We start from the raw sequence: 16,193 nt of genomic DNA on the forward strand, positions 1-16,193 counted from the left end.
CCCACGTGCCTAGAGCCCGTGCTCTACAACTAGAGAAGCCACGGCAATGAGGAGCCCGCGCACCACAACAAAGAGTAGCCCCTGCTCACCGCAACTAAAAATAAGAAAGCCCGCACACAGCAAAAAAGACCCAACACAGCCAATAAAATAAACCCAACACAGCCAATAAAATAAACAAATAAATAAATTAAAAAAAAAAAAAGAAAGAAAAGGAAACAAAAATAAATTTACTTGTGATTATTCCCTATAAGATCAGCAGGAAATTATATCCCATCCCTCCAGTTCCAAAATTAGAATGGAAAACTTTTTTAAAAGTCCATGGCTTAAGAAAAATATAACCAAAAGGCTACAGCCAAGATGAGTCACATATTTATTTTTATTAAGTATTTTAAAAATATAAGTTTGCCTTGGTGCCTTCATCCTAGGAAAATTTTTTAATTGAGATATAATTTACATACATTATATTAGTTTCAGGTGTACAATAATTCGATACTTGCATATATTACAAAATGATCACCACAAGTCTAGTTAACAGCTGTCATCACATATAGCCACAATTTTTTTCCTATGATAAGAGCTTACAGGATCTACTCTCTTAGCATCTTACAAATTTACAATACGGTATTATTAACTACATAGTCACCAAGCTATACATACATCCAATGACCTATTTATTTTATAACTGGAAGTTTGTACCTTTTAACCTCCTTCACCCATTTGGCCTACCCCCAACCCCCACCTATGGCAACCACCAATCTATGAGTTCAGTTTTGTTTTGTTTTCTTTTAGATTCCACATATAACTGAAATCATTAGGGTATTTGACTTTCTCTGACTTCTTTCACTTAGCATAATAACCTCAAGGTCCATCCATGTTGTCGCAAATGGCAAAACTGCATTCTTTTTTATGGCTAATAATCATATATTTATATAAATATATATATAAATGCACATACACATACATATCACATCTCTTTATCCTTTCATCTATCAATAGACACTTAGGTTGCTTCCATATCTTGGCTACTGTAAATAATGCAGCAATGAACACAGGGGTGGCAATATCTTTGAGTTAATGTTTTTATTTCTTTCATATTAATACCCAGAAGTGGAACTTCTGTATCATATAGCAGTCCTATTTTTAACTTTTTGAGGAACTTTCATAGTAGCACTTTCAATAGCAGCTGTACCAATTTACATTCCCCAAAACAGGGATTCCCATTCTCCACATCCTTGCTACACTTACTACTTGTCTTTTTTATAGTAACCATTCTAACAGGTGTGAGATGATAGCTTATTGTGGTTTTGATTTGCATTTCCCTGATGATTAGTGATGCTGAAGATATTTACATATACCTGTTGGCCATCTGTATGTCTTCTTTGCAAAACTGTCTATTCAGATCTGCCTATTTTTTTAAATGATTGTTTTTTGCTACTGAGTTGTGTGAGTTCTTTATACTTTCATATTTTGGATATTAACTCCTTATCAGATATATAATTTGCAAATATTTTCTCATTCAGTAAAGTTGCTTTTCATTTTATTGATGGTTATCTTTGCTGTGCAGAAACTTTTTAGTTTGACGTAGTCCCACATGTTGATTTTTCCTTCTGTTTCATTTGCCTTTCGTGTCAAATCCAAAAAAATTATCACCAAGAACAACCTCAAGGAGCTTGCCACCTATGTTTTCTTCTAGGACTTTGATAGTTTCAGGCCTTATATTTGATTCTTACATCCATTTTTAGTTGATTTTTGTGTATGGTGTGAGGTAGTGGTCCAGTTTCATTTTTTTGCATTTGGCTGTCCAGTTTTCCCAACACCATTTATTAAAGAGACTGTCCAATCCCCACTATATATTCTTGGCTCCTGTGTTATAAATTAATTGACCATATATGTGTTGGTTTACCTCTGGGCTCTCTATTCTGTTCGATGACCTGTGTGTCTGTTTTTATGTCAGTACTCTACTGTTTTGATCACTATAGCTTTGTAATATACAGTTGACCCTTGAACAACTTGGGTTTGAATTGCACAGGTCCTCTTATACCTGGACTTTTCCCCCCTAAATACGTACTATAGTACTACATAATCTTCGGTTGGTTGAATCTGTGGATGTGGAACCTTGGATACAAGGGCTGACTGTAAAGTTATACACACATTTTTCAACTGCACAGGGGTTGGGAGAGTTAGTGACCCTAACCCCCGCATTGTTCAAGGGTCAACTGTAGTTTGAAATCAGAAGTATGATGCCTTTGTCTTTCTTTCTCAAGATTGCCTTGTCTATTTGGGTTCTTCTGTGGTTCCATACAAATGTTAGGAATTATTAGTTCCATTTCTGTCAAAATGTTAATGTTACTGTTGCATTCAGTTTGTTAATATTTGAGTGAGGATTTTTGCATCTATGTTCACCAGGGACATTGACTTGTAATTTTCTTTCATAATATCCTTGTCTGGTTTTGATATTAAGATAATGTTGGCCTCATAAAATGAGTTTGGAAGTGTTCTCTTCTCTTCTGTTTTTTTGGATGAGTTCGAGAAGGACTGGTATTTAATTGTTTGAATGTTTGGTAGAATTCACCAGTAAAGCTGCCTGGTCCTGGATTTTTGTTTGTTGAGAGGTTTTGGATTACTAATTCAATCTCCTTACTAGTAACTGCACTGTTCAGATTTTCTATTTCTTAATGATTCACTCTTGGTAGGCAGTATGTTTGTAGGAATCTATCCATTTCTTCTCAGTTGTTCAATCCATTGGGGTATAATTATTCATGGTACAGTCAGCCCTCCATATCCTCAGGTTCCTCATCCATGGATTTAGTCCATGAGAGATCAAAAATATTGGGGGGAGGGGGAATTCCAGAAGATTCCAAAATGTAAAACTTGAATTTGCTGAGCACTAGTAATGATTTCACAGCATTTACTTTGTATTTATAATGATTTGCATAGCATTAACATTGTAATAGATATTACAAGTAATCTAGAGATGATTAACAGTATATGAGAGAATGTGCTTAATTAAGTTATATGCAAATACTAGGCCATGTTACATAAGGGACTTGAGTATCTGTGGATTTTGGTATCTGCCGAGAAATCCTGGAACCAAGCCCCCATAGATACCAAGGGACTAATGTAGTTTCTTATGAGTCTAGCTAAAGGTTTATCAATTTTGTTTATCTTCTCAAAGAACCAGCTCTTAGTTTCATCAATCTTTTTTTTATCATCTTTTTAGTCTCTATTTCATTTAGTTCCACCCTGATCTTTTGTTATTCCCTTCCTTCTACTAACTTTGGGCTTCATTTGTTCTTGTTCTAATTCCTTGGAGTATAAAGTTAGGCTGTTTATTTGAGATCTTTTTTTTTCTTAACGTAAGTATTTATTGCTATGAACTTTCCTCTTAGAACTCCTTTTGCTGTATCCCATAAGTTTTGATATGCTGTATTCCCATTTCATTTTTCTCAAGGTATTTTAAAATTTTTATTTGATTTGTTCTTTCACCATGATTGTCAGTAAGCATGTTGTTTAATCTCTACATATTTGTGAATTTTCCATTTTCTTCTTGTAATTGATTTCTATTTCCGTACCGCTGTGGTTAGAAAAGATGCTTGATATGATTTCAGTTTTCTAAATGTACTAAGACTTGTTTTATGGACTAACATATGATCTATCCTACATATTTAAGAAGAATGTGCATTCTGTTGCTTTTGGATGGAATATTCTGTATATCTGTTAAGTACATCAGGTCTAAAGTGTCATTCAAAGCCAATGGTCCCTTACTGATTTTGTCTGGATGATCTACCCACTGATGAAAGTGAGGTATTAAAGTCCCTTACTATTATTATATTGCTTGTCTATTTCTCCCTTTAAGTCTCTTTAATATTTGCTTTATGTATTTAGGTGCATCTAGGGGAATTTCTTTTAAGATTTCTGCATAAGGAGCAATGAGCAAAATTTTGTCAAATTTTCAACAACTAGAGATGTATTTCATATATGTTTTGTTTTTGTTTTCTTCTTCTTCTCACTTCATTCCACAGTGAAACCTGACAGTATAATGCTGTAGTCTAGTTCTATGAACCAAAGCTATCGGGGGTAGGAAGTAAGAGTTAAAATGTTCAGATCTGTAGTTTCTCAGGGATCTAAGCATAAAATTAAGACATTCACATATTAGAAAAATTCAAACATGTATTTACACCCTTCATAATGACTACATACATATTCTTCTAAAGAATAACTGATCTTCCTGATAGCAGGAGAAAAAGTAACAGCTGTTAGTCTGTTGCTTTTCACTCTAGTTTTTGTATATCCACACTAATCAAGGCAATTTTCAAGATTTTCTTCCTTTAGTTACGTTAGAAAAAAATAAAACACCATTTTTAAAACTACATCCATACATCCTTCTAGATTTTGATACATATCACTGGTGAGAACAGAGTATGTCATCATCTGACCACTTTTCACTTCTGCCAACACAAATATACCAGTTAACAATCCCTGTATCTCTTTGCCTTTAAAATGGCTATAGTTTCATCTACTTCACTCCAAAATTAACAAAAGGAGTAATAAAAACCAAAATTACAAGGAAAAAGATGCCAGTCCACAACCAGCACCAAATGAAATGTTGAGCACCTAAACATGGCCAATATAGAAAAATGCACATAGGTTTGTCTAATTTGACTTTAAATATGACAAATCCTGAAAACAGAATATTCTAATATAATAGTAAAGAAAAACAAAACAATGTTGAGAGAATTTAGTAAGGAAATTTAAGTAAGACCCCCAATGGCCTCAAAAAGGATGACATATCTTCCTTAGAGAGCGAAAACAAAGAAACAGAAGGCTAGACAGCCTTGATTTCTCTATAAAATAAATGAGGTTCACCTGCCACAAATGATTAATAAAGATAACATACAAAATTGGAGACAGTTTTGAATAAGTATTGGTCAAAATAATTGAAGAGTCAAGAAGTAATAAGAGTGTTACATGTTGTAGAGAAAGGGTATACATACTGATTGGGGCCTATAAGACTAACACCTTTTGTGGTGTCTGGCACCACTGAAAAAAAAATGGCTCTTAAGAATTAGCCTTTCGTCCTTTGATTTCTAGGCTGTCTCCTAAATTAGTTGAAGCCGGACTTAAACTATAAACGCAATCAAATAAAACGGTTAAATATAGTAGAAACTGAAGTTAGGTACAAACTCTATTTGAAATATGGTACAATTTAGCAACATAATCAGAAAGGGCTGATCTCTTATGTAACATGTGGCCCATGACTACCTAGCCACTCTAAATAAGAGGCTGAGTATACCCACTTAGTTCCATGAAATGAAGGTCCTTTGGTCTTCTCTCCCTATGCAACTTGGCATATATACTTTTAGTGTTTGCTGCTGCATATACTAAATGCTACTAGCTGAACCAGTTCCCTCCTCCAGTGGACCATGTGGCTGCCAGGCAAATTACTACTTCCATTACTGAACCCTGCCTGGAATGCTGAAATCTATGAACATTTACTTTCTGCCCAGCTAAAAGAGGCTAGAAAGGGAGCATTAAAGTAAAAAGCATTTGCTTTTATTTTATGTAAAACTTGTAAAGTCTGTGTTCTCCGCCTGAAGGTCCACTTAGTTTCAGGGTGTTTGGCCTTGTTCTACCTGGAAAACTTAGAAATCAGTATTTAACCAATCTAAAACAAGAAAACAATAGCAAAAATAAACAGTCAGAACTTAACTCAGATTTGCAAAAGTCCCTTAACTTCTCAGACCCCAGTTTTCTTATCTATAAAAAAGGAATTAATTTGAGGTCCTTTTTAGTGCTGACACATACATACACACAAGGCAAAATCTTCATTTCTTTAGAAAATACAGCTTACAAATAGAGTCAACCCAGGTAAAATTATAATTAGCCAATTTACAACAATTCTCCACATGACTATTCATTTACATAAAATTAAAAAAACACTCAGGTATGAATAGAAACAATCCAGTTTCCTTCATTGTAAAGAACATCTTGGAAAAAGTATAGTTTTTAGAATCTTCCTGCCTACAAAAGGCAGATCTTTACATATTTATTAATTTACAAGGTGGGTATAGGTTTTTATGAAGGTGGATATATAGACGAAACAAAACTACCGGAGAATACAGTAATTTTATGTTTAACATATAACATATATTTTATATGCATATATTACACATATATATTAGCATAAGACAGAATGTTATAGACACTACTTCTTTAGCTCACCTACACATTTTTTGTTAAGTGAATAAAACTTTTAAAATACACCATATATAACATAAACAAGAATTCTACAAATAGATATGAGTTATAATGAAATCCATTAATATCCTGACATCCTGTCCAGGTACCTTGAACTTTCTGTTTGCCATTCTTGGGAGTCTCTTTTTTCCTTCATCTAATTTTCTTCCATCATTCCTTCAGAGCTTAGCTCAAGTGTTAGTTCACGGAGCAAATTTTCTCTGATAGGGAAAGGTCCCCTGTTAAACTCTCTCATTGTATCCCGTAATTCTTTCATACTTACAATACACACTAGTGGAGCTGCTTGTGTAATATCTTTTAGCTTTGTAAGGTCTTTAAAATAAGGACTCATCAATCTTATTTTCTAGTTTATCTCTAGAACCAAGCACAGAGATTTATAGAATGAATAAATGAATAATTATGGAATAATTGTTAGAAGAATTTTCTGGCTTAAATATTTAAGTAAAACAGAACACTCAGACTTGCTGCTGTTTTAATGGTACTACATTTATTCCCCATTTTTCTTCTGCTATTAAAAGTACAATTATCTTTTCCACTAAAGTAAATTCAAATAATGCAGAAAGCTTTCTTTATAAGAAACATTACTATATAACAAACCACTAAGATAATATACTTTCTTTTGCCTAGCACTGTCCATCTTAGATTAAGATTTACTTTTGCTTAATACATTATTCTTTTCATGAGCAGCAGTAATGAAAAAAAAAAAAGCTAGTATAAGCAATGAAACGTAAATCAACAAATGCCTTAAATTAAAAAAAAAAAAAAAGTACTTTTGAAAGCTTTAAAAACATCTTCACATTACAACACAGACACTAACAAAGATTATACAGATGAAAGGAGAGAAATATCCAAATTGGCAATGAATCAAGAATAGTACTTCTTGCTTACAAATAATGTATTTCTATCAATATTTATTTTATTTTCCTCAGAAATCAGCAGAGAAAAACTGAAACTGTTTTGGAAGCTTTCAAAATATCATTAAAATATTCTTTGTAGTGACATTCATTATTTTTGTCTACTTAGCCAGCTCTCTTTCACACTACCTCATTCACTTCTTGAGGAAACTGCTTTTCCCTCCAACATTTCTATGGTCCTCATGGGGCTGCCAACATAGTAGCCTCCTTTCCCCTAGCCATGGGGTGGGCTTGCTATCAGATAGCCAAAAATTTTACCATATTCTCCTCAGTGATTACTTCAGGCAACAGGCACATAACCTCAGCCGGGCCTGAGTTTCCAAAATATTTAGGGGAATAAAAGTGGGAGCAGAGGGTTTCTTCTCCCTTGGTTAATAAAGTAAACTTAATCCCAGAATTGTCAGCAGCCCTGAGAGAATGAAGCCAAAAGAGGAATGATGGAAAGGAAGAGAACAATTCTAGATATTTTATTCTCTGGATTCAGAAAATCCTGAAACTAGTTCCAGTCATTGCTGTTCCATTATTCAGTTATCTAATAGATTCCTCCAAGCCCTTCTTTCTTTGTTTAAACTAGCCTGGGTAAGATCTGTCAATTATAATCAAGAAGTCCTAATATTTCCCATATTCATTTAGGCATCACAAAAATATATTTTAAAAATATATATATATATTTAAAACTGCCATGCTCTTACAAGTCTAAACAATGTTATATTCTAAACTCTTCTCCTCACCCACAATTTTTTTCAGCTAGCATAACCCAGTTATACTAGGGTATAACTGACAAATAGAAATTGTATATATTTAAGGTATACAACTGGATACGTAGTGAAATGATCACCACAATTAAGCCAGTTAACATATCCATCACTTCACATAGCTCCTTACAACTTTAAATATATATATAAGCTTTTAAATAAGCACATACAGTGTACATGCACTCATTAAAATGCTAAGTGTATAGAAAGGCTTCAACCTTCTCTCTCACTGCCAATGTCCCAGAACTAACAACTTTCAGTATTTTTAATAACTGTTAATAATAAGCTTTGCTAGTATTTCTTGATTTACCAATCTTAAATATTATCTCTTAACTTCCTGCTGTGACAGAAGAGAATGTAACTCTTCACACAACCAATTCCATCCTTCCAACCATTATTCATTATTTCCTTTATTATTTATCTTTGTAACTTTACTTACACCTTTATTTATGGTTTCATGTGCTGACAACTCCATTTTGTAAAATAAGAATTAAAGGAAGGATATTAGTGCCCTCGTCCCTCACTTTCAACTCACAATTTCCATCAGATAGTCTTATACTGAAAGGTTAATAATATTCCTCTGTTCTGTAACAATAATTATTTCTATACTTTAAAAGTTTAAAGTCAATAAGCATCATTTACATGAAGAAAACTATATATAAATAACACTCAGTGCATATCTAAGTAGCTTGCTATGACACTGTGTCCTTTCCTCTTCAGATTATTTTTAATTTTCCTGGAGTATCTAATTGCTTTTTTATTTCCTTTGGCTTGTCTACTTTTATCACTACTTTAAATGGTTCCAAATTCTCAAGGTTAGTGTCAAATCTCCATTTTTAATGACTATTCCCCTCTTGGAGGTGACATATCTGTAAGACCTACTATTTGGCAGTGACCCTGAAGCTTCTCTTCCCTCTATCTTAAGTAAAAGCTACTGTTTTCTAGATCGACTATCATCTGGTGTTTTTATATTACACCCCATTTTTCTGGAGTACATTCTCTAATAACTTCCCAAGAAACAGTATGTGGACAAATCAATCTTCTAGGTCCTTACATGCCTAGAAATATTGTTCCTACTCTCATATTTCACTGACAGTTTGAATGAGTATAAAATTCTACACTGAAAATAATTTCTCTTCAAATCTTTAGAGACAGTGATTCATTATATTCCACCACCCATTGTTGGTTGTATGAAAACTAATATCAATCTGATGTTTATTCCTCTGTAGGTGACCTAGTTTTTTCTCTCTAGAAGGTGTTCAAATCTGTTTTTTCATTCTTGGTATTTTCAAATTGCAAAAGGATGTATTTAGCTGAGTATCTTTTATATTTATTGTGCTGAGCACTTCTTGGGCTCTTTCAATCTGGAAGTTTATGACTTTTATTTCTGGGAAATTCTTTTATTATATATATCTTTGAAAATTCCCTCCAACATATATTCTCTAAATTCTTTTTCTAGAACTTCAACTAGTTAAATAATGAACCTCCAACATGAAGTCACTGTATCAGTTTTTCCTGACATATTCCTTCACTTTGGTTTTGTTTTACATTCTGGATTATTTCTTCAAGTTTACCTTGCAGCTTCCCTACAGAATTTTAAATTGTAACCATCACATTTTCTTAATTTCCACAAACTCATTTCTGGTATCCCATTATTTCTTTCACACAGCATGATACGTTGATGTTTTAATATCCTACAAATCTCAACTCTCTCTGAAAATGCGAATTATAGATTTTATATTTCTCTTTTAAATTTTTTGTTTTCAACATTAACAGTATTTCAGAATTTTTCTTTTTAGTTTGTTTTCACTATATTCTTTTCATGTTGAAGTCATTCCCCAAATGTCTGATGATTCTTGAATATCCATTAATATCTAAAAATAAAGCCACAAGCGTATTAATTGGGAGCCCTATGAGCATGTCTAGAGTTTGGTGACTGGTAAGTTTTTCTTTAGGGTAATTAAGTGATTAGGTACCTGTCTCAAAGAAGAACCCTTAACTGCCAGAATACAAAGGTCACTGCTCCAAAGTCATTTAATTTCTCTAGAGAAAAAAAGAAAGTATCAATGCTGTTTCCCCACGCTACTCAGGCCCTAAGGTCTGGTGAATGGCCTGAATGGAAAAACTGCAATTAACTCCTTTATCTGTAATCTCCCAAAGTATCTCATTCCCTACTCTCTACTTCATACACTGCATGTTCAAATTCTGTGCCTCTCTAGATTCCAAGGGGAAGGAGGCAGGACAGATAGTCTTCCTCCTGTCTTATAAGGCAGAGGATAATTTTGTTTTATATGCTACCCACGGTTTCAAAAAATGTTTTACAAATAATAAAGTATACACATACATAAAAACAAATATACAAAACAAGTTTCACAATTCCCACGAGACACATTCTGATATTTTCTATTGTGTTTTGTAATGTTGATAAATGAATTCACAACCCACTAATGTGATGTGAGTATAATTTGAGGAATGAACAACAACCACAAAAAATTAAGTTGTGACTTGCTCTGCCATGTTTCAAAGGCCACTCCTCTATCTGTTTTCTTTCCCAAAGAAAATTGTTGAAATCCTTTCATTCACTGATGACTTTCCTCTATTTTCTTTTCACTGTATTTCCCTCTTACTTCTTTACTATTTTAGTAGGATCTAGGATGGCAAAAAGGACAAATCAAAGTGCTTAGTTTGTGATCTTTAACTCAAAGTCCTTCACAAGTATTTTTAAAAACCAAAGTTTCCTAACCTCTTTCTGGCCTGATTTAAGCTCCCTTTGCTAACTATGATGGCCTCAACTGCTGCTGGGACTTACCATTAAAGTTTGCCAAGGGAATCTGGTGAATTAAAAAGGAAAGGAAAGTGGTAGTAGTGAACCTAAGAATCTATATAACAATTACATTTAACTCTAAAGATAAAAGTAAAATTGTGGTTAAATGTTCAAAATTAAACCTAAATACTTAAATGAAGAAACAGAAATCTTTTTTGAGGGAAGACTTCAGGAAAGGTTCCTTCTGCAGAGAAAACAATCAAAACCCAATTCTCAAATATATCAAGAAAATACTTTCATAAGAAGTAAAGAGTACTTACAAAGCAAGGCTACTCAAAACATATTGTACGTGCTCACATTCATCTGGGAATGATGCACTGGCTGATGTAAAACAGCAAAGTGCAGTCTGAAGAACCTGAAGCTGTGGCAAAGGGACCTGCCATCTTCCAGCATAATCTTCAACCACCTGATAGGGAAGCAATACAAAAAGAACATTATTAGAGAAAATGTGAAATTTGGATAAAACTTATCAGATAAATTAAAACATTAGTTCAGCATGAACACAAATGATTTAGGAGGGGGAAAAAAGTTCTTCATTGTTTAGTTTCATGGTGTACATCTGAAAATAAAATGAACTATTATTTGAAAATGTAGAAAAGAAATACAATATATGAACGACCACACCGTTCAACTGCCAAATCTTTAGCAAATGTTGTAACATATGCCTTCACATCCTATATCTAGTTTTTGTCAAAATAAAATTATCAAATATTAAAATAGCTATACACTAGAATACAGTAACACAGAAAATTAGAAGTGAGCATGCATTATTATTATCATTATTATTTATCACACTGAACGCTAAACATTCTGGCAAGAAATGAGTATTAAAGATATAGTGGTGTGATACTCTGATTAGGAAAGTTTATAGTATATTGAGGAGAAAAGAATACAGAATATAATCAGTCTTGGCTCTGTCACTTAACTAGTTTTATGAATTGGATATGTCATCTTCCTTCTCTATGCCTTATTTTCCTCATCATAAAATGAAGATAATAATGTTTATCCTGCAGATTTACTCTGAAGCTAAATTGGGAATAATTTATGAGAAAACATTTCAGAACTATCAATTGCTATAAAATGTTAATTATGATCTCTCATATGCAAGACTGAGGTATTAAAACTATTACATTCTAGAAATTCATCTTATAAAACAGGTTGGCAAACTATGGCACGTACACCAAATTCGGCCTGCTACCAATTTTTGTATGACCTACAAGCTAAGAATGAATGTTTTCAAATGGCTGAAGAAAACATTCTGTGATGTATGAAAATCACATGAAATTCAACTTCAACGTCCATAAAGTCATAATGGAACATAACCAGGTTCATCCATTTACATATTATCTATGGCTGCTTTCCTGCTACAATAGGTTGAGCAGGCCCACAAAGTCTAGAATACTTAATATCTGCCTCTTTACAGGAAAAGCTTGCCAGTGCCTGATTTAAAAGCTGGTAAAACTAGAGCAGAGTAGAAAAGTCACGAACATTCAGAGCTCAAGGACTTTTCATACCAATCACTTCCTGTTGGAGATAATTTTTCATGAATCTCATGTATTTCCACAGTTTCTTAAAAGAGGCTCTGATTGTCTTCATCCTTTCAAAGATGTTTATAGGAAACAGCCTTGAAAAATAGAGATGCTGTCCCTCTCCAAAGCAATGTGTCTCTCTGGAGCAAAGGTCAGGCAGATATGCTTGCAGATCATTATAAAATGTTAGCACTCCCTAAGCCTGGGGTTCCTAAACTGTGATACAAACTTACCGTGAGTTCAGGATCCACCTGGGCCATTCACATCACCTTTTTCACACTTGAGGGACAAAGGGAACCATCATGAACTTGAAGCTCATGCTGCTTGCTGTGCCATGAGTAACAGAATCTGCTATCTCTGACCCAGGAGTTTCATGTCTTCGGCCAGCATTTGTGAAACTGTGGCAATCTACCTTAGATAAAATCCCAGACCCTTCACAGTTCTTTGACAATTCTAAATTGCAATACCAGGTGGCTATCATATCTCCAATGTTTCTAGTAACATGTATGGATAAAGAAGAAAGCTAGAGAGTATTAGCTCTGTGAACTTATCTCCCCCTCCTATATCTAGTAATCCTTACTAGCTGGGAAGTAAAAACCACTAGTAACTATGACTCCAAGTAGGACAGATTTTTCCAAACTACCATAGGCAAAAAAAAAAGGAGGAGGAGGAGAAGAGGAGGAGAAGAGGAGGAGGAAGAAGGAGAAGAGGAAGAAGAGGAAGAAGAATGTTAGATAAATGGTGGCTTCCTGGCTTTAAATTTTCTCTTCACAAAAGTGTTTGACCACCTTTACTGCCTCTTATTGGCCCGCACACCACCATTCTGGTGCCACATAATAAACAGGTACCTAATAGACTCACATTTTTTCTATCTTTAATCCCAAATAGTTTGCCCTAATACATTTCTACTTACAGCCTTATTCACTTCCTATTTATGGGCTGGATTTATCTCCTTAGAAGAGAAGCTTTCTACTTTCCCAGATTTTATTCTCATTGTAGCTTCCCTCATTCACCAAGATTCAGTTATCAGTACCCTGCCTGATCCAGCTAAGCCCAAACCTAACACAATAAAAGTACTTGTGCACAACACCTCCAAGAGGTTTCCCACAATAACCTTGAATGGACATAAACAAAATTGGCTGAAATTTACATACAGTTGGCCCTCAGTATCTGTGGAGGATTGGTTCCAGGATCCCCCACCTCATACCAAAATTTGCAGATGCTCAAGTCCTTTGTATAAAATAGTGTATTTGCTCATAACCTACACACATCCTCCCGTATACTTTAAAACATCTCTAGATTACTTATAATACCTAATACAATGTAAATACTATGTAAATAGTTGCTAGCTCACAGCAAATTCAAGTTTTGTGCTTTTGTAACTTTCTAGAATTTTTTTTTCCAAATATTTTTGATCCACGATTGGTTGAATCCTCAGATGTAGAGCTCACAGACACAGAGGGCTGAATGTATCTTCTTTTACTGTTTAATGTCATGCCAGACACTAATAATTCACTATAACATTCACTATAACACTACTTTTTAAATATTTTCCATAAAATATGTAAAACTATACATTATATTGTCTTTTTACTTTGAAATTTTTCTCCTGCATAACTGTTATCATAAACACTCAGCTAATGAGAGCTAATACCAAGACATCATAATCTGAATGTGCTCTACCAGGCCACTGTGCAGAGAGCAACCCATCTTACATTTGTCATTTTCTTTGGGATTCTAATAGTGAAAGTTTTTACTGTTACTACATAAAGATCTGCTGTGTGAAGAATTACATTCTTTACTTAAGAACATTAAAATACATCACCCAAATTACTACAGACTGAAATGTGTCCCCTAAAGTTCATGTGTTAAAGTCTTAACCCCAGTGTGACTGGATCTGAAAATAGGATTTTAGGAAGTAATTAAGGTTAAATGATGTCATAAGGAAGGGGTCCTAATCAGATAGTACTGGTGGCCTTATAAGAAAAGGAAGAGAGGACAGCTCTTTCTCTCCCTCTACATGCATGCACTGAGGAAAGGCCATGGTGAGGCCACAGAGAGAAGGCAGCAGTCTGCAGGCCAGGAGGAGCATCTTCATCAGAACTCTGGCACCCTGATCTCAGACATCTAGCCTCAAGAACTGAGAAAATAAATTTCTATTGTTTAAGTTGCCAAGCCTGTGATATTTTGTTACGGCAGCCAGAGCTGTCTAATACACAAATGTATAAAAATAATACAAACAGGGCTTCCTAGGTGGCGCAGTGGTTAAGAATCCGCCTGCCAATGCAGCGGACACAGGTTCGAGCCCTGCTCCAGGAAGATCCTACATGCCGCGGAGCAACTAAGCCCGTGCGCCACAACTACTGAGCCTGTGCTTTAGAGCCTGTGAGCCACAACTATTGAGCCCATGTGCTGCAACTACTGAAGCCTACGCACCTAGAGCCCGTGCTCCGCAACAAGAGAAGCCACAGCAATAAGGAGCCCGCGCACAGCAAAAAAGACCCAACACAGCCAATAAAATAAATAAATAAATAAATAAATAAATAAATTTATTAAAAAAATACAAACATAGCAGCTTAGGAACCTCTAAAATATCATATAAAGTGATCAACTAAAACATGATTATGTTTCTTAACTGAGTTTTCCTTTTTTTGAACATAATGAAGACTACCAAGCACTAGCTTGTTACTGAGCAAACAGTTATCTTCATTTCTAAATCCAGGTAATAATAGACTAGATCATTAACACAGTTATCAAGCATGACTTTACTTCTGTTAGCTGGCCACTTAAATCCCTGTCATTTTCCTACCTGAAACCTCCCACTGTCATCAACTTTCATTGTTTCAAACACTTCACAGCGTCAGTGGAACTGTTCATTAATGTTAACTTCATTACTTGTTTACAGTGAATCCAACCACTTTTAAAATCTGATTTACAAATGATGGCCATGATCATATAGTGGTTAGTACTCTGCAATGTGATTAGCCACATCACAATTATCTTCCACTCTACAAGCTTCAAAAATGACTATAATACATGCCAATCTAAACATTGTAAGAAACATTAAGTTAGCCTTTTCCCCCACCCCTTTCAGTATGATTATGTTATTCATTTGTAATATAGCTACTATATATATAAATATTTCCTAGCTCTGTCCATTGAGAGGGCCTGGGAGCAATGACACCTCAGTAGCAATATACACACTTAGGGCCCAAATCTTGGTTTCTAAACACTATTCTCCAATATGAGGAACCTGGGAATCCTCAAGTACAAGGAACTTGGGTGGCTCAAGCCCTCCTCCAGTAGGGATGGAACAGGGAAAATATTAAGATAAGACTGGAACATTTTGTGCTGCTAGAAAGTAATGAAATGCTAAAACAATGATGGAATATAAGAAGATGGGAGCCAACCTGAAGGTGCTCTGAGCAGTTAAAACTAGAACAATCTGAGCAACAAAATAAATGATGATAGTACTGGACTTTAATTTTACTCATTATTAGCAAGCAGGTAGGTCACTACCAAACAAAATCTACTCAAAAAGCCACTGCTGAGTTTCAACTATTTAGTTCAATATGCAGTGACAAATGAAGTATAGCCTAGATACAGCAATACAAATAAAATACTTCATGCCTGAACAGATACCTGAGGTTTCCCTCCCCCCCGCCCCACTTTTTTAAGTTTTCCATTTAGAATGAAGATGATAAAGAAAAGTTCTGTTCAGAAAAAGAAACGTCACTGTCATTTGATTTTTTTCTATCAGGATAATCATGTAAAGAAAATCTAAAATTAAAGTCATATAAAAAAATCCACCAAATTAGTTTAGAAATAGATTTTAATAACTTAAAAGTTGTTTGGAATCTGCAAAAGGACATCCTCTTTAGTAGCAAGCAACCTAAAACCCAGTTATTTGGGG

General features: G+C 34.5%; 1 protein-coding gene across 3 annotated transcripts in view; it reads right to left on the reverse strand.

The window, feature by feature from the left end:
• Positions 1 to 16,193, reverse strand: part of ZNF654 (zinc finger protein 654) — a 96,149-nt gene that overhangs the window by 64,004 nt on the left and 15,952 nt on the right. For all 3 annotated transcript variants that reach the window (XM_057697860.1, XM_057697859.1, XM_057697858.1), the window contains exon 2: positions 11,012 to 11,157. In XM_057697860.1, the coding sequence (XP_057553843.1) occupies positions 11,012 to 11,157 (146 nt within the window). The remainder of the gene's footprint in view (positions 1 to 11,011; positions 11,158 to 16,193) is intronic.

The sequence above is a fragment of the Hippopotamus amphibius genome, chromosome 10 (assembly GCF_030028045.1).
Source record: "Hippopotamus amphibius kiboko isolate mHipAmp2 chromosome 10, mHipAmp2.hap2, whole genome shotgun sequence".
NCBI classification, from domain to species: Eukaryota; Metazoa; Chordata; class Mammalia; order Artiodactyla; family Hippopotamidae; genus Hippopotamus; species Hippopotamus amphibius.